Source organism: Impatiens glandulifera, chromosome 8, assembly GCF_907164915.1.
Source record: "Impatiens glandulifera chromosome 8, dImpGla2.1, whole genome shotgun sequence".
NCBI lineage: Eukaryota > Viridiplantae > Streptophyta > Magnoliopsida > Ericales > Balsaminaceae > Impatiens > Impatiens glandulifera.
This window is the reverse complement of record NC_061869.1, coordinates 2957241-2980652: the sequence shown is the minus strand read 5'-3', so window position 1 is coordinate 2980652 and position 23412 is coordinate 2957241. Positions and strand designations below refer to the sequence as shown.

The 23412-nt window shown below is 31.1% G+C and overlaps 4 protein-coding genes across 4 annotated transcripts; 1 reads left to right on the top strand and 3 right to left on the bottom strand.

The window, feature by feature from the left end:
• Positions 1-1128: 1128 nt before the first annotated feature.
• On the bottom strand, positions 1129-2257 carry LOC124912065 (cyclic phosphodiesterase-like). Its single transcript, XM_047452622.1, has 3 exons — positions 1910-2257; positions 1572-1626; positions 1129-1461 (listed from the first exon to the last, which is right to left on the bottom strand). The coding sequence occupies exons 1-3, from the start codon at positions 2207-2209 to the stop codon at positions 1256-1258; spliced, it is 561 nt and encodes a 186-aa protein (XP_047308578.1). The 5' UTR covers positions 2210-2257; the 3' UTR covers positions 1129-1255.
• A 3849-nt stretch (positions 2258-6106) lies between these two features.
• On the bottom strand, positions 6107-6931 carry LOC124911757 (cyclic phosphodiesterase-like). Its single transcript, XM_047452271.1, has 3 exons — positions 6617-6931; positions 6416-6470; positions 6107-6312 (listed from the first exon to the last, which is right to left on the bottom strand). Exons 1-3 carry the CDS (start codon positions 6929-6931, stop codon positions 6107-6109), a joined length of 576 nt encoding a protein of 191 aa, XP_047308227.1.
• Positions 6932-15098: 8167 nt separating this feature from the next.
• On the top strand, positions 15099-17437 carry LOC124911754 (probable serine/threonine-protein kinase PBL15). Its single transcript, XM_047452268.1, has 6 exons — positions 15099-15357; positions 15716-15936; positions 16019-16163; positions 16354-16490; positions 16601-16727; positions 17091-17437. Exons 1-6 carry the CDS (start codon positions 15099-15101, stop codon positions 17435-17437), a joined length of 1236 nt encoding a protein of 411 aa, XP_047308224.1.
• Positions 17438-18889: 1452 nt separating this feature from the next.
• Positions 18890-19789, bottom strand: LOC124912423 (oil body-associated protein 2C-like). Its single transcript, XM_047453041.1, has 3 exons — positions 19422-19789; positions 19222-19336; positions 18890-19164 (listed from the first exon to the last, which is right to left on the bottom strand). The coding sequence occupies exons 1-3, from the start codon at positions 19767-19769 to the stop codon at positions 18908-18910; spliced, it is 720 nt and encodes a 239-aa protein (XP_047308997.1). The 5' UTR covers positions 19770-19789; the 3' UTR covers positions 18890-18907.
• Positions 19790-23412: the final 3623 nt, after the last annotated feature.

The following is a 23412-nucleotide window of genomic DNA, read 5'->3' as shown; positions in this document are numbered from 1 at the left end:
GAAATTTTATAAATTATGGTCCCCTTGTATTGTTGGATTCTCTTGTAAAAATGTTCCAAATCATATATTACACTTATCATAAAAATCCAAACTCACTGCTTTGTTTAAAAGGGCAAAATAGAAGCCAATCTTGAATATCTCCATTTAGATTAATTACAAGTAATTAGAGAAAGAAGAAAATAAGGAAGCATAAAGAAACTCAGATATTTTTGTTAATCCTTATTACTTAGTTTAGATTATAAATAATAGAGAGATTATGGGGACAGAATAAAAAATTTAAGTACAATGTGGGAATACCCTTCTTGTGAAACCCTAGATCCCTTCTTTATTTGAGTGGACCATAGTAAAAATAAAACTGGCTTTCAAAAATGGGGTTGAGAGTTGAGCACATCAATTCAAAGACCTAATTCCATAAATGCTGTGGGAACCTGTCAATTGCTGTCACCAATCACAACTCTTCCCATCCCTTTCATAATTTCCACTTTTCTCATTTCTACTTTTCAATTATCATCTCCTTTTTCAATGAAAATGCACCCCAACTTAGAACATATTCATTATTATAAGTACAGTTCTTTGTTTATTCTCATTTAACTTATTCATCTAGCATTGTTTGATCTTGGGTTGTTTAAATAACCAGCAGGTTATTTGAATATACCATTGTTTAGTGTGAACATTCAAAGGGTTTATTACCAAATTTGTCATTTAAATATAGTCTTAAAAAAAGTTTGGTAGATTATTTGAAGATATTGAGATTAACCCAGATCTAAAACTACACAAGTCATTAAAATTCTGATTTAGGATATATTTTTAGCAGCCCTCTTCTTTTCGAGTAACTTACGAGAATCAATTCATCAAATGTAATAATTCACGAGCCCTAAAAAATATCTTAACTTACTCACCTTGATAGTGCGTTCCACTCCTCGATGGCTCTAATGCCCATCCATTGCCTTAGGAATAGGATTTGCGTCTGTCCAAAGGAGCATTTCTCTTTAACGTGGTCGTTTAACGAATGGCTATAACCCACGATCAAAGTATATCACCTGTCATCTAAGTAAGGCTTGCATCTGTCTTAAAGTGGTGTTCACAATTGTCACCCAAAATGTTGCTAGGTTAAGTAAAAGGCTCTTAATAGGTGAACAATATAGAAGAGCAAATACCAGCTAGGTTTATCCTGTTCCAATTTAACAATATCCATTACATAAGTAAACAATTGCAGCACTACTCAAACAAATTTCATTATTTTTGCATTTTGGGTTTAATTTGGCTGTAGATGGAACTCAGTTATCTTCTTCCAGGACTTGAGAGTAATGTCTTCTGTATCTGTTTCATACAAAGCGAGTCGATTTATCTCGAAACTCAGGTTAGCCAGGCTATCATCGATGATGTTCGCTTTCTCTTGAGCCTTTTTCTTGTCTTCCTCGGATAGATCACCATATAAGATGCTGAGATGTGGCATATAAGCTGTGGACAATCACATTGTTATAAGTAAAACAGAGTAATGACAGACAAATTACATTAATGCAGCTGTTTTAATGAAAAAACATCATATGATTGATTCAAAACAAACTTACGTGTAGAGTTCTTGTAACCAAAATGATTCCAACAATTAGCAGCTGTTGCAATCACCTGAAAGTTTACTCAAAATCTGAAATTGATTGGTGGGTCTATCTCATATATGGATCAGCTATAAACCAAGCAGATAGTTCTTTACAATCATAACATATTTCATTCAATGTTCTTCATGATTCATCCTTTATGTTCCAACTAAGAATTAGACAGATTCAATGACAAATTCAAGCTAATAAGATTCAATGAAACGGGTTAAATTAGGGATTCTTCCAATTAACAGTCAAATTTTAGATTTTTTCCCCTAAATGGCATGTAAAGACATAATTGAACCTTAAATTACCTGTGGGTCTGGTCGCAGGAGAAGAAATACGCACTGATAGAAGAAGGTTCCTGTGGTCACTTTCTCGACGGTGGCGTTATAAGTCTTCAGACCTTCACATCCAGCCACAAACTTCTCCCGAGCGTCTGTCTCTGTCAGACTGATGGCTCCGACCACGGTTACATGGGGCTCGAACTCAGGACCGTCGAACTCCGATCGGAGCTCTGCCATCAGTTTCCTGAGCCGTTGTGCCACATCTTCTGGAGGGAGTGCCCAAACAGAGTACACACGCTTGATGGGTTCAGATGCTTGAGGATCCATGGAAATAGAGACAAAAAGTCGTGATAAAATACAAAGAGAAGTCTTGGTTTGATCAAATCTGAATTTGGAATTGTTTTATTGATAAACAAATTGGCCAAAAGCGAATCTTAAAAGCATAAACCTTAAATAAGCATAAACTTAAATAGGGTATTTTTTCATTTTAACTTTTAAAAATTTATTGTATTACTTCTAAATTATATGATTTTGGCTGCTTTGTTTTGATATCTTATAAAATATATACTTTATTAATTTTAAAGTTAAATATATATATTTTTAAAATTTAAATATTTTTATTATTGTTATTTTAATTTTTTTATTTAATAATATTTTTCTTAAAAATAATATAATTATTTTTTTATAAGTAATAATATTAATTTTTTAATTTAATAATAATAACATAATATTTTATAAACAATTATAATAATATAATAAATAAAAATAATAAAGATTCAATTATTTAAAATATTGTTTTTACTTTATATTTGAATATAGATATATTATTAGTATTTATAATATATTATAAATTTATTTATATATATTTCTATAAATAACTAATTTAAAATATCAATACAAAATATAATAATTAATAATTTTATAAAACTTAGTTTTATTTTAATTAAATCACTTCATTTTTATAATAAATTAATCATTTAAAATATTAAAAAATATATAAAAAATTATATAAAATATATTAGTTAATTTAAAATATAGTTATTTAAAATATTATAAATAAAAGAATATATATATATATATATATATATATATATAAATTATCAGTATTTATTATATTTTATCTATTTATTTATAGGAATAATTAATAATTTTAAAACATTCATATAAAAATTAATTAATAAATACTTTTATTTTAATAATAATTATTATTATTACTATTAAAGTAATTATATTATTGAAAATATATATTATTAAATTAAAAGCTTAAATAAAAAAATTAATTAAATAATATTTAATAAAATGAAATTTTAATTTAAAAAGTTTACAAATAAAATATTAAATTAAAAAAAATATTTAACTTTTTAAGTTAATTAAAAATAAAAATTTCATATTTATTTAATAATTAATATATGAGAAATTATAATATAAAGATATTTAAATTGACTTAATTTATAATCTATTTTTATATACTTGAATTTAGGATCTAGAACTGAAACAAATATATATTAAAATTAAATTACAAATTACAATCTTGAAAGTGAAAATTTTAGTAATCAATAAACAAGATTATCTCAACATAATTAAATATTAAAAAAATGAAGAAAAAAAAATCTGCAATTTTTGGAATTAATCTATTTGGAACATTATAACAATTTATGTAACTAGATTTAAATGGGAAACTTTAATAAATTTTTGTTTTATGTATTACTAAGTGATACAATATATTATAATTTTTTAAAGCATAGATTGACGGTTAGGAGGAAAGTGTAAGTTTGGTTCTTACAGAAATATAAATTGAAAATATTTGTTATTGTTTAGAATCAAAGATAGTATAAATTATTTTTTATAAATTATATATATGCATCCATTATCAATTATATACTCTATTGAGTTAATTATCTCAAATGCATAGTTAGAATTTCTAAAACTATAAAGTGTAAAATTAAACTTTATTTTTATTTTAATCAATTCGATTTAAAAGAAAAAAGAGTAATATATATTAAATTAGTTAGTTTATAATTTTCAAATTAAGACTTAATTTTTGTTTTGAGATATATATTAAAAAATTTGTGTCATACACATTTTTCACATGTGATTCATTTTGTGTGTAGCTCAAAAAGTCAAATATTTTGTTTTAATTTGAATACATTGGCGATTCTTGTATTTATATATTTTTGTTGAAAATCTGTTATTGTTTATTTTTGTCAAAAATTTGTTTTAAAAAATATTTGTGTAGAGATATAAAGAATTGATACAATACGATATCTATAAAATTCCAAAATTATAATTATAGTTAATAAGTTATTTTTAATATATAATATATATTTAAAAGTCATTATATTAGAATCAATTTTTAATTTATTATGATATATTCAAAATATGTAACCAATATTAATATTAGATGAGATGCATGTTGACAAATCAAATTTCACAAGTGACATTATCTTTAAGTAGTTTAATTAATTTAGTATATACAATTAATCGTATTTATATACAAATGTCTCAAGTACATGTTGCTTATAATTTAACATTTTATGTAGTATTTTGTTTTCATAATAAAAAAGATGTTAAAATAGACACTTAAACTTTCACAAAATTTTCAAACTAAAATTTACTATTAAAATCATTGAAATTAAAATATTTTAGAATTCTTAAGAATATTATTTTTTTTTCTTATTTTAATCATTTAATAAATATTTCTTAATATAATAAATATTTTTAAATTTAATTGTTTTACTTAATCTTCATTATTATATAGGATTATTTATTAATTTTTTTTCTAAAATAAATACTATTATTTAATTTTGTTTGATTAAAATTGGGTTGGTTGAAATATACACTTACTTATTTGTGTTATTTGAGCATAATTTTGTACAAGTAATAATAATTCATTGTAGTTTGATAAATTCAAAACATAAAAAATGATGTTATCAAAATTTATATAAAAAAAAATACAAAATAAAAAAAAGAACAGCATTACAGTGTTATCAATCCAATGTCTTCGAAGGAGATACACAAACATAAAATCTATCATCACAAATAATATAAGTTTAACACCACTATGTCAAATTGTTTTATTTAAACCTGCATCCAAACAAATTATTAAAAAATTCCAAAAAATACTTTTACATGATTTATTGTTTTAATCTTATAAAATCTCTTAATTATGAAGAAAAAATATTATCAATTTTGATTACAAATATATTAGCCAAAAATGAATAAGCAGATATTCTTAAGCTAACATTCTTAAGTTTTATATTTAAAATAATAAACAAATATATTAATTAAATTCAACCCATTAATCTGTTATTTTTGTTGAATAAAAGATTGATCAAGATTTGAGTGAATCACTTTAATGAGCAAGATTTGACAGAGTCCATATATTAGTTAAGTTTTGGTCTTGTGTCTAGTGCTAACATTTTAGTGTCACGACAGTTAAGTTTCGGTTGTGCATAATGCTCAAATCTTAGTGTTATGTCGTGTAAGTTTGGGTTGTGTGCCTAGTGATGACATCTTAGTGTTTGGTGTTGACATCTCATTGTCTTACTCTTAAGTTCGGGTACGTGCTTTGTGTTGGCACGAGTATAGTCAGATCCATATGGACTTAAAACATTAATTTTAAAATTTATTTATTTTTATTCGAATCTTATTTTATGATTAGAAACAAAATTTTATCAAAACTAAACTAAAAATTACAAATCTAAAAATAATCTTAAAAGTAGAAAACTTAATAATAAATGATTATATGAAAGTATCAAATATGATATCAAAAAAATCATATAAAAGAAAAAAAAAATTGTTTTAACCATTATAAAATTTTCAATAAAATAGTTAATGTTAATTTTTGACAGATAATGGTTCCACTTTTTACAATAATTTAATCATTTGGGTAAAAATTAAAAACTGTAACAAATTTTTAATTTAAAATACTTTTCTTGTTTAAATCATCATAATCTAACATGATGGTTCAGTGTCTTAGTCCTACTTAAATTTTGAAAGCATAAGCTTACCAAAACCTAGGTTTAATTTCAATTTTTACATAAAAATATATTTAAGATGAATTTTATTAATATTGATAATGTATATAAATAGTTTATTGTACATCCATAACAATCATGTGTTGCCTATGTCAATTTCCGGGCATAGCAATAAAAGGGGCAGAAGAAAAGAAAAAGTGAACTGAATAAACTTGATTTTGACCAATACAAATGAATGAATTTTGGGTTAATTAGGTTGAAGATTAGTTTCAATTATCTTCTTCCAGGATGCGAGAGTATCGTCGTTTGGCTCTATTTCGTACAAAGCGAATCTACTTATCAGGAAACTCATGTCGGCCAGGTTATCGTCAAGGATATTAGCTTCTTCTTGAGCCTTTTTCTTGTCCTCATCAGACAGATCTCCATATAAGATGCTGAGATGTGGCATATAAGCTGTCGATTATAATTAAAACAGACAAATTTTTACATATAAATGACATTATGCAATTCTTTTAGTCAAGAACCAAAAACAGAACACAACAAACAAAAACCATACTTGTCGAACTCGTGTAACCAAATTGATTCCAACAATAAGCAGCTGCTTCCATCACCTGAAAGAAAGTAGATTGATCCTTTTGACTTTTTCTTTGTTGACTTGAAAACTTACCATCATGATAACTATTAATGTATCAGTTTGATAGAGTAAAACTTATTTGAAAAGAAGTACTTTTCATTTCTTCCTCAATTTAGATTGAACCTGGGAATCTTGTTGCATGAGAAGATACACGCATTGATAGAAGAAGGTTCCTGTGTCCACTTTCTCGACGGTGGCGTTATACGCCTTTAGACCTTCACATACCGTTGCAAATTTCTCTAGAGCGTCGGCCTCGGTCAGCCTGATGAGTCCGACTACGGTGACATGTGGGTCGAACTCAGGGCCTCCGAAGTATGATCTGAGCTCTGCCATTAGCTTACTCAGACGCTCTGTCACATCATCTGGAGGGAGGGCCAAAACAGAGTAGAACCGCTTGATGGGCTCTGAGGAGATGGATTTTGGGGCCTGATGATCCATGGAAATGAAGAGAGCAATTGACGGATTTAATGAAGAAGATGTGATAAAAACAAACACAGATATATGAAGAAGTCTTCTTTATGGTATTTGACTTTGGAATTATTTAATTAATTGAGAAACAAGTGGGTTAAAGAATCTTAAGAGCATAAACCACCTCATCTACAAATTAAAATATTTACATTTTCATGGGTAATAGATACAAACATCTAATTAATTTTGAATATATTTATTATAAATAATCTTATTTTAAACTGTTTTTTTATATTTATTACTTTGAATAATACCTTACTAACGGAGCCTTGAGGTATTAAATATACCTATTTATCTGAAATACTTCCAAATTCCAAGTGGTCATAATAGTCGCAAAATAGAAGTAATTTTTTATTTTTACTCTTATTTTTTTTATCCGTTATTTAATATATTTCCGTTTTTCAAAGTAAAAATCATTCTCGTTACCCTAAATCTCAAATTTTGCTATGAAAGGAATATTCATTATTTCTTCATCTATTTGTTGTTTTGTGATTAAGTATTATTTGGATTTAGACAGTATTGTTTTATGATTTAGGCTAACCACCTTTTGAAGGTCATAACCACCATTTGACTTCATTCTTTAGAGAAATAATGATTAAAATGAAGTGTTTATTTAATTTTATATTTTGATTTTCTTTTTGGTTATCACTTATATTGAATTGTTATTACATTTGTTTTGTCCTGCTTGTTTGATGTGTGTTTATTTTTTGGTTGATTTGTTTTATCGACTCATTTGAATAAAATAAAATGATTAGAATATATATATTTTTTAATTTTGCACAACTGTCTAAGAAGACAATCATGCTATTTGTTCGGACTCCAAAATACTTCCATAGTTTCTATTGTTCGTCAAACATAACAAGTACTTTCTAGAGCCAAAGCAGATTATTATTGTCCGTGCTGGAATTGTGTATAGTGCATAAACGGTCATATTTGACTCGGGTAAGTCATGTTAGAGACTATCAATCGTGCTATGTCTCAATCTTATGCGTGTCGTATCGTGTCTTGACCCACTCAAAAATATATTATAATTCACGGATTCTTTCGTATAATGTTAATTCGTATCCACGAATTTATTTGTTTCGTGTTAACAAATGTTTAAATTCGCATTTTGTGTTATTGCGGCTAGAGTCGGTCATCATGTCGACCCAATCGTGCCGTGTCGATGCCCGTTTTCATGTGTGTTATGTTGTGTTTTCACACACTAATGTTAATTATTTATTTTATATATTAAATTATATTATTAATAAAAATTATAAAATATAATTATTAATTAATTTATATATTTTAATTTTAAAAAATAAATTAATTTAATAAGTTAAATATATTAAATATATTATTTACAAAACTAATTAATATGTTAAATATGTAAAATGTGTAGATATAAATTTTAATATATAGTTTTATAAATAATAATTTGATTGTCAATTATTTAAAATGTGTTTTAAAACTTACAAATAATTCTTCCAATGAAGTTAGTTAAGCTTGTTTAATATGTTAAATTTGTTGTTTTAAAGTTATTAATTTATTTAAAAATTTAATATATTAAGTTAGTTAAATATAATAAATGTGAAATTTTAAGATTTTAAAATATTTGATAAGAATTTACATCTAATTTTTTAATAATCTGGTTAGTAGTTTGTATGAATCTAAATTCTGATTTTGAATATATTTTTTTTTTATTAACTAGTTTGAGATCAATTATTAATTCAATTGAATTATTTTTAGGATTAATATTAATTTTATAATAGATTTTTATTTAATTAAAAAATTAATTTAATATTTTATAAATTATTTATTTTATGTTATGTAAAATTTCTTATTAATTTTTAGAATTTTAAGGTGATTTAAGATTTATTTTAAAAATAATTTGGTGAAATAATAATCAACTATTATTGGATATTTTTTAAGAGAAAATATTGGAATTGAGACATTATTAATTTTTTATTTAATATAATTAAAAATAGTTTGAGATTTTTTAAACTAAAATATATTCCTATAATTATTGGATCTTTCTTGAATTAATATTAATTTTATAAATTAGATTTTTATTCAATTAATTTAATTAGTTTAACTTTTTTGTTTTATAAATTATTTATTTTTTTATTATGTAAAATTTCTTATTAATTTATAGAATTTTGGAGTAATTTAAGATTTTTTTTAATAATTTGATAATATATATTTAAATATGTAATCAATTATTATTAAAAGTAATTTATCATTTTTTAAGGAGAAAATATTATAATTAATATATTACTAATTTTTATTTAATATAATTAAAAATAGTTTGAGAGGTTTTAAGAGTCACCTTTTATTGAAACTTTTTTTAATTAATATTATGAGAGGAAAATTAGTTAAATTAAAATTTTGAGTCAATTGTATAATGTTATTTAATAAATAGAAAAGTATATTAATTAAATTTGTTGAGAGATATTTTAAAATAATTTTATCTTATTAATTATTTAATTGAGATAGCGATAATAAAGATATTTTGAAATGATTCTATTATTTATTAATTAAGCAAATAAAGAGTTAGTTAATAATTAGTATCAGAGATATTTTGGGATGATTCAGTTATTAATTAGGTAAGTGAGGGAATTATTTTGAAATTAGTTAAGTAATTATAAAAAATAATTATTTTAAATCTTATTATATATATATATATATAATATTCATGTATATGATATTATATAGACTATTAAAAATATATTTAAATATAACATTATTTTTAATATATATATATTAAAATAATTTTATTTTATTTAAATTAAATTAAATTCTTAATTGTTAATAGGATTTTATATTTAAACTTATAAATTAATTTTTACATTATTAAATGTTATTATTTAATAATTGTTAGAGATTATTCATTTATTTATTTCTTTATATATATATATATTAAATTGTTGAATAGGATATATATTTTATCATTTTTTATTAATATTTAAATATATTGGGTTATTAATATTTAATTAATTAAATATGTTAAAGGTGAAATTTTATTTTTTTATTTTAAATTAATATAATTTTATTGATATGTATTATTTTAAGATATTTATTAATTTAATAATTTAAAAATATATTATTATATTATTAAAATTAAATTATTAAAATATATTTATTATTTAATGTATTAATAATAATTAAAATTATAAAATAATTTAAAATTAAATAAATTAATTAATAATCATAAAATGAAAGAGAATTATTAGGAGACTCATCATTTTTAACCATATAATTTATTTTTTTAATTAATATTTTATTCTAATCTTTTAATTTACTATATTTACTTTTTAAATGAATATTATCCGGATATTAATATTTGAATAGTTTCGAATAGAAAGAATCCGGAAGAAGTAGTAGAAGAAATTATAATGGAAGCTGGAGATACTCAAACAGGTGAATATCTATTCTCTAATTGCGATAAATTGCTTCTCTAAAATATATTATAAAAAAAACATAATATATCATTTAGCTAACAAGTTTTCCATTTTAATCAGGAATAGAACCAGAGATGTTAAAACAACTAGCATACAAAGACTTGGAAAAATTTACTAATAATTTTAGTAAGGAGAACTACATTGGGATTTTTCAGTTTGGCAAGCTTTATCGGGGATTTCTTGCTAAGCAACACTTCACAGTAAAGATATGGACTACATCTAACCTAAAGAACACTGCCATGGGATTCCGTGAACGCAATCTAATGGTATTCCTCATTTATTCATGAATTTTTGTGTTTATTAGTTTTGATGAACTTTATTGTTTTTTGGCAGGATGAACTCATCATGCTTTGTCATCAGAGGCTTGCGCATCCATGCATTGCCACCTTGTATGGTTACTGTCGTGACAAAGAGAATCTTGCTCTTGTTTATAACTTGAAGTCCATGGATTCACTCGAGAACATGGTCCTGAAAGGTTTGCTTTAAACTTCGGTTGGTTGAAGTATATTGTTTATTCTACCATTTAAGAAAGTTGTTATAGGTTATTTAACACCGTTTCACAATTTTAAAATAGTTGGTACGAAAAGTAACTGTTTGTTATCAGTGTTGGATGCGAACAGAATTAAAAGACGGGATTTCGTAAGAAAAATTGGCCCAAGTTATAGTAGAAAAGAAACTCTATTGAATTGATTAAACATTCAAAGTATCTATAATTCATGAACCTAAGCTGCAAACATTAAAATAGTTATGAATTGTACCTTGTAATTGAGCCGACAAAATCTAAGTTAAGCATATTATGTTTTATCCTTGTGGAATATCATTGTTTTTCTTATCAGAAATTCATTTTTGTCCTCTGCAAATTTCAAATGATCCTTGCCTTTTGTATAACCTTCAACTATATCTAAATATTTGTTCTGTTTTATTAGATGATTTCACATGGCTACAAAGGATGAAAGTTGCCCTTGAATTGGCCTACCTCCTCGCCTTTTTTCATGCTAGACGAGGGGACCTCGATCCATTTTTGATTCGCAATTTGTCCGCGGCACATGTGATGTTGGATGAGGTAGCTTTTCTGCATCTGTGGAATCTTGTTACAGTATCATAGTGCGTGCATGTTTGAAGCACAACATTATGTTTTTTTCTTCAAGACTGGCATCTGTCACAAATATTAACTTCTCTTCCTTTTTACTTAGAAATACAACCCCACACTGGTTGATTTCAGCATGATAACAGGTGGATTTTTCCCAGATAGACAAATATATAAATTTCAACCAGCTTATGGATACTACGGTTACCAGGACCGTGACTTATTTCAAGACAATACAACTAATTTAGGTATGTTATCAAAGTAGTTGTACTCAAAATTTTGATTGCATCATAGTTTCACCAATCTATAGAGTCAACTTGTTTATATGGATTTATACCTTTTTGATAATTTTGTTTTTTTCTTCTAATAGTACATTTAAAAGTGATGCTTTTAAAATTCTTCTTTTGCAGCAACCTGGACAAAAAAGAGTGACGTGTTTGCATTTGGTATTATTCTTGTAAGCCTTCTGTCAAAAAGAGTAATGACAAGAGAAATGATGGATGAATTTGAGGATTTGCATGGGCATCTTTTAGACGAATGGGCGCACACAAAATATAAGATTGACAAATCACTCATTCACGAGAGATTGCAAAGAGATCCAGGCTTCTCTTATGTTGACGGGCACAAACTTTCAATGTTGGCCATGAATTGTGTATCTTATAAATGTGAAGGGCGACCAACTATAATGAAAGTTATTGACAGTTTTTTAAAACTTCAAGTATTCAAAGATCATAAAGAACTTTTGGGTGTTGACAGATTTGTGAAGAAGAAACACAACAATTCAGTCACTCTTGATATGCGCAAAAGCAAACTCTGGCTTGATACCCAAATAGGTAATATCTGTTCTTTGAGAACATAAACATTTTGTTGTGCGGATGCAAGAACAATGATAATAATAGTAAAAGACAGAATGAAAACGACACCCGATTTAACGTGGTATCCAGCAAAAGTGCTGACTAATCCACGGGCAGAGCCACTGAAAAATATTTCACTATAATCGTTAACACGGATTACAGATACTCAGAATAGTTCAAAAGAGAACTAACAAATATTGGGTGCATTGAACCAAAGAGGGGAGAGTTTCTTTTATACAGTAAGAAACTTCCCCAACTCCCATCATCTTCCGATGTGGGACAATCATACAAAAAGAATATTCTAGGCAAAGAAACCCAACAAATCTCCACCTTGACTTGAATATTTTCCCAGATAGTCAGATGCACCAGATTTACTTTAAATACCAGATGTGCCAGATGCATTACACTAAATGCCCAGATATATTTTCCCAGATAGCCAGATGCACCAGATGTACTTTAAATACCAGATGTGCCAGATGCATTACACTAAATGCCCAGATATATTTTCCCAGATAGCCAGATGCACCAGATGTACTTTAAATACCAGATGTGCTAGATGCACCAGATGTATTTTAAATACCAGATGTGCCAGATGCATTACACTGAATGCCCAGATAAACAAAACAGATGCATTACACTGAATGCCTAGATAAACAAAACATATGCATTACACTGAATGCCCAGATAAACAAAACAGATGCATTACACTGAATGCCCAGATAAACAAAACAGATGCATTATTGCACTCAAACTGTCGCAGTACACTGAAGCCTGATCGTGTTGTAGACCCAAGTCACTAACCAATCCTTTCAACCAGATTCCCTCCTTAGCAGCTTCTGTCAAGGCCATATATTCTTCCTCTGTAGTAGACAAAGTTACTGTCGGCTGCAGAGTAGCCTTCCAACTCACAACAGAACCACCAAGCGTGAATACATAACCGGTCATCGATCTTCTACTGTCTACATCTCCAGCATAGTCAGAATCTGAGTAACCAGATACTAGACACTGACTATCACCACCATAACTGAGACCAATATCAGATGTACCCCTGAGGTAGCGGAAAATCCTCTTCACTGCTTGCCAGTGTTCCTTACCAGGGTCTCCCATGAACCTACTGACAACACTAACAGCATGTGCAAGATCCGGTCTAGTGCAGACCATAACATACATCAAGCTTCCCACTGCACTAGCATAAGGAACATGTGACATGTATTCCTTTTCCTGAGATGATTTAGGTGCAAATGCTATAGACAAATGTGCATTTGAAGCACTAGGAGTATCAATGGGCTTAGTAGTTGCCATTCCAAACCTTGATAGAACTTTCTGAATATACCCCTTCTGTGACAAGAATAACTTCTTATGACTTCTATCTCTGTAGATCTCCATTCCCAGAATTTTCTTAGCAACACCTAAATCCTTCATTTCGAATTCTATACTGAGTAGTCCCTTCAACTTTTGAATGTCGGACTTCTTCTCAACAGCTAGCAACATATCATCTACATACAATACCAAATAGATGAAGGAACCATCTTTGAGCTTGTTGTAGTAGACACAATTGTTATACGGACTCCTTGAATAGCCAATCTTAAACATGTAGCTATCGAACCGCTTATACCACTGCATCGGGGACTGTTTCAGTCCATATAAAGACTTCTTCAACTTGCAAACATATTCTTCTTTTCCAGGTTCCTGAAAACCATCTGGCTGAGTCATGTATATCTCTTCTTCCAACTCTCCATGTAAGAAAGTTGTCTTCACGTCTAGCTGTTCGAGTTCCAGGTCCTGATGTGCAACTATAGCAAGTAGCACCCCGATGGAAGTATGTCTGAATACTGGTGAGAATATCTCATTATAGTCCACTCCCTCTTTCTGACTGAACCCTCTAGCAACTAACCTGGCTTTATACTTGACCCCCTCAGCTGGTGACAACCCTTCCTTCTTCTTGAACAACCATTTACAAGTGACAACCTTTCTCCCTGGTGGTATTCTAGCTAATTCCCAAGTCTGATTCTTTTGAAGTGACGCCATCTCATCTCCCATGGCAGCAAGCCATTGGACAGACTCAGTACCCATAACAGCTTCCTTGTAGGTGGATGGCTCATGATGATCCACTTCCTCTACAACCTGTAAAGCATAGGCAACCATGTCCTCATAGCCATACATTGAAGGATGTACACCAAAATTAGCTCTTCTAGGGCGATTAAGAGCTAGATTTTGATGTTCTACAGATGATGATGGAGCAACTGGAAAATCTACCACTGAAAGTGGTTGAGAAAAAACTCTCCTCTGCTTCACAACTAGCCTCAGTCATTTCTTGCTCCACCTGTTTCTCGACACCACAATCTACTAGAATGGTGAACTTCACAGTTGGGTTAAGAATGAAATTTTCATCAAAGACAACATTCCTACTCAGAATAACCCTCCTTTCAGAAGGGGACCAGATCCTATATCCTTCTAAAACCAATGAATCTTTACCACTAATGAAAGACTCCTTAAAGTTTTCATATGATATTGGTAAACAAACTAACAGAATCAAGGCAGCATCCTCATCATCTATCTTAATATCAATATTACGCAGATCTAATAATATTGCATTTAATTGATCTAGATGATCTCTAAGAGGTGTACCTTCTTGCATACGCAGACTGAACAGACGTTGCTTCAAAAGCAACTTGTTGGTTAAGCTCTTCTTCATCTATAAAGTCTTCAGCTTAAACCACAAACCAGCAGCAGTTTCCTCCTCAGCCACCTCAGTAATGATATCGTCTGCCAAAGCCAAGAGCAATGTTGAGTGTGCCTTTTCTTCCAAAGACTTCATATCAGCAGGTGGTGGGACAGGTGCAGGCTTCATCAAGGGAGCCCATAGGCCGTGTTGTTTCAACAATGCCCGGACCTTGATCTGCCACAAACTGAAACTATTCCTCCCAGTAAACTTGTCGGTTTTCAAAACTTTTACATTCAATCATCGTTCTTGCCTGAGCGGATCTGAACAACCCTGCTCTGATACCAATTGTTGTGCGGATGCAAGAACAATGATAATAATAGTAAAAGACAGAATGAAAACGACACCCGATTTAACGTGGTATCCAGCAAAAGTGCTGACTAATCCACGGGCAGAGCCACTGAAAAATATTTCACTATAATCGTTAACACGGATTACAGATACTCAGAATAGTTCAAAAGAGAACTAACAAATATTGGGTGCATTGAACCAAAGAGGGGAGAGTTTCTTTTATACAGTAAGAAACTTCCCCAACTCCCATCATCTTCCGATGTGGGACAATCATACAAAAAGAATATTCTAGGCAAAGAAACCCAACACATTTGATATTCACAATAACTTCTTTTGTAACATATGGTGTTTCTTATTCAGATTATTTCAGCTGTGCTGATTCGAAGGATATTGTAAGATTTGATTCTGTTCAATTGAAGAAATTCACTAACAATTTCAGTGAAGAGTATTACATTGGAAGGTTTCAGTTTGGCAAAATATTCCGTGGACTTTTCAAGTATTTGTGTAAAGGTCCTATATACCTCACAGTGAAGATATGGGATGATTACGAAAATCTGCAACATAATTTACTCAGACAGGGGGTACTATTATTTAAAAAAAACTTGTGGTTGTTGAACATATATTAGTTTTTTTAATTGAATGTGATCTACATCAACTTTGCAGGATGAAATGTTACTTTTGCATCATGAAAAATATACTTGTCATCCTGGGATGGCTAGAATGTATGGTTATTGTCCTGAAGATAAATATGTTGCTATTGTATTGTTCTTTAAGCCCATGGATTCCGTACATAATCTCCTGTTAAGAGGTATACATTTTTCATCTTGTTGACGGATCATTCTTACTTTTTTGTGCATTTCTTTTAGGAGTTTGAAGATTCCTAAACTTCAAAACACAATTAGGCTTTTGGAGTACAAATGTTATTATTTTGATTGTTACTTTTGTTTTCAATTCAAGTAAACCTATAAAATATACTGACGTTTATTTTCCATATCTAGATGAATTTACATGGCTATATAGGATTAAAGTTGCCTTCGGAGTGGCTTCCATCCTCAAGTATTTACATGATGTATCGCCTCACATTGACCCTTTCATCATTCGTAATTTGGATGCAGCTCATATTTTGTTAGATGAGGTCAGTTTCTTTTTCCAATTTTTGTAATATTTTTTGTTTAAATGACCGAGGCAAATGAGGCTTCCATTTGTGAAGAATATATGAGAATTATTTTGGTCTATGATATTCAGGAATACAATCCGACATTGATTGATTTTGGCTTGATAACTGGTGGAATTTTTCCAAATCGACCAATGAATGTGGTTAAATCAAGCTTGGAATGCCATGATCAAGTGTTACCAGTTTATGACAAAAGTGGTATGCTTAAAATAATTTATGCCCATGATCCTAGTGTAATTGCCAATTCTAGTTACTTTTTTTTTTAAAGAATTTTAAATGATGCATTCTGAAACTAAGGAATGTATAAATATGTTATAGTTGAAATTTTCCTTTTTGTTTCTGAGCAATAATAGAAAATGCACAACTGTTTATGTAAAGACTTGCTCTATTACTATGAGAGGTCCTTTTTTGTTTTGTTTAAATGATTCTTTCTCAAATTTAAAGTTTTCTCTTGTAAAACAATTAAACTCTGAAACTAGAGAAGGTATAAATTAGTTGGGTATGATTGATATACTAAGGTATAAACAATTTAACTGATTTTTGAAATCTTTTGTTTTGTAGGCACTTGGACTACAAAGAGCGACGTGTATTCTTTTGGGGTGCTTCTTCTATGTTTGACATCTAAAAGAGATAAAGAAGACATTAAGAAGGTATTCGTGCACAAGAGTTTGAGGACAGATCCAACATATAATCGTGACGATGGGCAAGGAATTAGGAGACTGGCGGTGCAATGCCTACAAACTAATCCAGATTGTAGGCCTACTATGTTGGAAGTTGTAGAGGATATGCAGAAACTTAGAGTGGTTGAGAGCCACCCGGGAGACTTTATGAGCCTGAATAAGATTCCGAGGGTGAACTATCCTAATCATTTGAACCTGACTAGATCACATTTAATCCAACATGTATAAATCACATTTTCTAGACTAAGACTGTTTTAGATTTATAATAAATATTAGGTTTGAATGTTTCAAAATAACCAACATCAAACAAGCTCTTAAATTCGGATGTCTGATCAAGTTAGACGTCGTCTAAGCTCCTTAGATGTCGTCTAAGCTCCTTAGACGCGGTCTAATAAAGAAGCGCAGTTACGCGTCGTTTAACTTGATCAGTCATCTAACTGCGCTTCCTCTTTAGACTACGTCTAAGGGAGTTAGACAACGTCTACTTACAATTCCTTGAGATGTATCTGCACATAGACAATTTCACAGCTTAGTCTTATTCGTTTGCAGCATTAAATTAAACTTTTCAGTTTTGCTTGTGCATAACTAAGTTTAGTTTGATTAATTCGCACATCATCAAAATAATGTCACAATTAAATAAACTTATTTCCTTAGTTTATTTTAATCAATTTGACTAGACTCAACAGAATTCATAAGCAAACTACACATAAAAAGATAATATAAAGACCTGATAATCATTATACGAATTATAAATCTCAAAATAATATTAAACTAGTGTCATCAACTATATATGAAATATGAACATCAAAATAAGTAAATTTTAACAAGAAAATGATGACAATACCTTAAAAGAAGTTGAAATAAAAGAGACTTACCTAGATTATGTGAGAGATAAGGCTTTAAATCAAACTATAACCTCCGATTTTTGGATAACTATATACTTTTATTTAGAGAAGAAAATAGGTTTAAGTTATGACATCTTAAATCTTCATTTTTTTAGTTTGATAAAATTGGAATCAGTTGGTAACCAAGTAGAGAGTGGAGCTTAAGGTGAACAGATTTTCATTCTTAGTATATAATTAGAAACATGAAAAGGGAAAGGGAAACTGAGAGAGTAATAAGTGAGAAAGAAGTGATTTTTTTTAAAGCTCATTGGGCTATCAAATTTCCGGTTTCCAAAACTATGTTTTAAGTGAATTTGATACATGTATATATTTGATATCTCAAGCCCTCTCTTCATAGAAATAAACAAAATTTCAAAATAATGATTTTTTTTATAAAAAAAATCTAATGAGAGAAATATTTGGTTGCTTTTGAAAACTAAATAAGTTTATTATTCTAAATATGCTCTAATGTTCAAATCTCGATCAAAGAATAATTAAGTAGTTTAACTATTTCAAAGGAAATATTTCAAACAAGCAAAAATAAATATATAAACAGTAATTTCATACCAAATAAAGAGCATTATCCCTACCGAATTTTGGGTCTATTATTTAAAATAAACATCAATAATTCTGAACCCATATTATATTTTATCTTATATCCAAATCCCAATATCTTTAAAAGTAACAGAACTTATTAAATAAGAAAACAGTTGAACTAACATTCTTACATTCATACATTATTATTGTTTTCCAAAAGAGTAATTACGATATTTAACAACTGTAAGAACTTCAACACACTCCAGCTGCTGCCTCCTCATGGAAATGGAGTCCTTTTCTTCATCTCAACCTCTTCTACATCAACCTTAAAGCACTTCCCATGCTGCTTCCAATAATCAGCCTGCGGATTGATCCATTCAGGTTCAGCTATTTCCATCCTTGATCTCTTCACAGCATCAGTAGAAACATTGTATCTATCATCCCTTTTCGCAATCAACTCGGGTTTCACCATTCCCAAATTCACAGCCTGTGGAGACATCATCAAGCTCGGTGGCCCTATTGGCAACTTATCCCCTACAATACCCATCAATTACATAATGTTTTTTGCATTAAGAAAGACTAGTTATATACCTCTATCGGTCTGCCAGGTGCACCAAAACTTCCCATAAGTTTTAGCCAGATTCTGCAATTCAGGATTAACCATCATCTCTGGAATTCGAGGATTCATCCAAAGCCCTGATTTGATCTGTAACAGGACATGTCACATGGTACTCTCTCTTATAAACAAATTCACTTAGACTATAATTAAAGTTAATTAGTTAATAACAAACCTCATAAGCATGTGAATGCCAGAGTTTCTGTTCATCAGGTTTCAGAGTTTCAAAAATCTTGTCCGACACAATATATTCAACACCTATGAGATGGGCGTTGGATTTGTCGGAATCATAAACTGCACACTGAAGAAAATCCTGGTTAGAGCGAGTGATGTAATGGTGAGTTTCGATCTGACGAGACATGTCGTGGCTGTAGATGGCGAAGGAACAGGCGTGTTGTTGCATCTTGTTTACTGGATTCAGGGATTGCATCATTCCGACACCTTTGTCTAGTATTTGTTTCTCCATGGATAGAGGTGCCCCTGGTGGGATCATCTGGTCTCCTTTTGACGATGATGATTGCATTGAAACAGAGGAGGATAAGATTAAGATTAGTACTTGGGTTTTTGATCGGTGATGGATTAAGGTGAGAAGGTGGTGAATATGTTCGTGTATTTATGTTGTGGGTTGTGGACACGTGGATATGTATGTTCTTGACGCGGTGTAATATAAAGAGGGACTTGCTTTGACAGGCGTCCAAACCTCTTTCAACTTTCATGACACATGCTAGCAACTTAATCTGTTACTACTTTTCTTTCTTCTAATTTTTTGTTTTTATATAAAAGAAAAAAAACAACTAATGTATCTCATTTCTTAAAACAAACATGTCTAAGAATAGATTGTTTGGGAAAAGGAAAACTCAATAAGATTCTCAAGAACATGTGTTTGGGTTTGGGCCTGGTGAAGTGGTGATGGGTGATGGTGGGTTTGGTGGAGTGTGTTGAGTTGATAATGGGCTCGGTAATGGAGTGTTGTTTGGTGGGGAAATGGACTCGGTGATGGGCGGGGTTTGGATGTGTATTGGGATGGTTATTGGTTCGGATTGAGATGGGTGAGTTGAGTTTGGGTTTTGGACAAGAGAAAAGGGAAATTTTGTTTCGTCAAAAATGACGTGACGAGAGATGATAAATCTTTTTGAGGCTGGGTCGTAGCATTTGTAGCCGCGATGATTAGAGGGGTATCCTAAAAAGACACAAGGGGTAGAGCGTTTATGAAGTTTGTGAATAGTGGTTGGAGGAAGAAGAGGATAGCAAAGACAACCGAAAATTTTTAGGTGAGAGTAAGAAGGAGTTCGGTTATATAGAAGTTGAGTGGGTGAGAAATTTCGAATTTGTTTATTTGGAAGAATATTTAGGAGATAAGTGGTCATTTCGAGGGCGTGATGCCAAAAATTTAACGGGAGAGAAGCATGAGTAAGCAATGTTCGAATCATGTTATTTATGGTGCGTATTTTTCTTTCTGCTTTACCATTTTGAGGAGAAGTATAGGGGCAAGAGAGGCGAAATTGTAGACCATTTTTGTCACAAAATGTACGAAATTGACTGTTGTTATATTCAGTTCCGTTGTCACATTGGATTGTTTTAATGGGCTTTTGAAATTGTGTTTGAATTTGATTTTGAAGTGTAGAGAAGACGGAGAATACTTGGGATTTGTTTCCAATTGGAAAAGTCCAAAGGAAATTTGTGTAATCATCAAGAAACAGAATATAGTATTTATGTCCATTTGTACTTAGCACAGGCGACGTCCACAAATCACTATGAATAATATCGAATGGGGAAGTAGTATAAGAGACAGAATTGGTAAATGGTAACTTAACTTGTTTACCAAAGATGCAAGACTCACAGAGTTTAGACCCTAAAACGGGCTTACAAGAAATAGAATTTGATTTATTGAGAGAATGCAAAATATCGACACCGGGGTGTCCTAATCTATTATGCCATAAATTTGACGAAATTGCAGTAAACGAAGAATTAGTTGGGGGTTTTTGGCTTTGGCTCGACAGAGAGAGTGGGTAGAGATCCCCCGAGCTATTGTTCCTCATGATAACCTTCCCCGTCTGGAAATCCTTTACAGAAAAACCAAGTGAGTCAAATTCTACAGAGACGTTGTTATCACGAGTAAACCGACGAATAGATATAAGATTTTTAATGAGTTTGGGAGCATGTAGAACATTGTTCAGAAGTAAGGGTGGTAAGGGTGGTTTTAAGTTAGTTTTACCAATACCGCGAATCGGGATTTCCTGTCCACTCCCAACAATGATATTTTTAACACAATTTAAATTAGAATAAGGCGAGAGACTACCTGAGTTGGGTGTCATGTGTGAAGTTGCTCCCGAATCCATGTACCAAGTATCGTCAGGCGGAGTAAGGGATAAAGTGTGCATCGCCTGATTGATATCGGTTGCAACGTAACTTTGGGGCTGCTGCTGGCTCGTCTCAGCCATGTAGGCCTGCTGTGGCCGAGAACCGAGTACGCCTGCTCCTGCTGTCCGAGTGGGTTGCTGCTGATAGCCAGAACCGCGCCAGGAGGCGCCTTGTTGCTGTTGACCAGATGCGTGCCAGGGGGCGCTTTGCTGCTGCGGCCAGATCTGTTGTGTCGGGTAGGGACAAGGGGGTGCTGTCCAGCCCGCAGGCGCCCACTGTGCCCATTGCTGTTGGCCAGGAGGTGCCCAGAATTGCTGCTGCTGGTGGTATGTGCGGCTGGTGTTGCGACCGCGTCCTCTGCCGCGCTGGCTGCGTCCTCGGCCCTGGCCGGCCTGTTCCTGCGCGCTAGAGGTGCCCTGCTGCTGCTGCTGGCCGGTAGCACGGGCTGATTGGCTAGAGTTGTTTCCGCGGCCTTGGCTACGATCGTCCGAGGCAATAAAAGAGGTGTTTGTGTGGACGAATTCATCCTTCCTTGTTTCAACAAGGAGCAAATCAGATCTAGCATCGTAGAAAGATGGGAGAGGCTTCTTTTGACCTATTATGGTGGCGATTGTTTCGTAGTTTTCATTCAAACCCCCAAGTAGACGCAACACCAGTCGATTTTCAGAAACGGGGCAATCAACATTAGCAAGTTGATCCGCAATCATCTTCAATTCAGTGCAATAAGCACTCATGTTTGGGAAATCATTGAGACGAATTTGAGAAAACTATTTTCAAGATACATAGCGCGAGAACCTGTGTTATCTTGAAATATATTCGCTAAACGTTCCCAAGCCTGAGCAGCCGTCATACTAGGTTTTTGGATCGTGTTTAGTAGATCCTTGGATATTGTTCCAAATATCCATTGCTTGACAAGGGCGTCAAGGCGTTTCCACAGAAGAGAGTCGGTCTCGGAAGATGTTGAAGGTGTTTCGGAGGCGTTGGGAGTTTTTGGTTTGAGATGTTCGTAAACATTGTGAATCAAGCAGTGGTTTTCGAGAAGGTCTGCCCAAGAGAGATATTCCTCGCTACCCATCTCTAGGGTGATAGGAATTATGGAGCGGAGATTGTTAACAGAGAAAGCAGAGTGGTATTGAGAAACAGACATGGTGGTGGGCGTCTGACTTTGATTGGAGGAGGAGTCTGAATTAGTAGGTGGGACAGACATTAGAAGTTTGTGCGTGAGGCAGCAAGGTGGGAGGAAGAGAAAAAAAATTCGATTGATGATCTTGAGAGGATCTTTACTCTGATACCATGATAGAAATTAATCCCATGGTTATTATTGATAAACAATGTTACAATATATACTAGTCAAAAGACTCTTAATAAGGTAAACCACTAATCTAGGAATCTAAACAAGGTAACCCACTAATCTAGGAATCTAAACAAGGTAACAAGATATATACAATATACTAATAGACTTGCTTTGACAGGCGTCCAAAGCTCTTTCAACTTTCATGACACATGCTAGCAACTTAATCTGTTACTACTTTTCTTTCTTCTAATTTTTTGTTTTTATATAAAAGAAAAAAAACAACTAATGTATCTCATTTCTTAAAACAAACATGTCTAAGAATAGATTGTTTGGGAAAAGGAAAACTCAATAAGATTCTCAAATCGTACAGTTATCTTAATTAAGTTCAATCGTGGATAATCAGATTCGTTAACAACTCGTTCACACTGACAAAAAAAAATGTGGATACTAAGAAATAGAATTTGAATTGGTTGAAGGTTAAGTTGATTCTAATTACCTCTGAATCAATTTT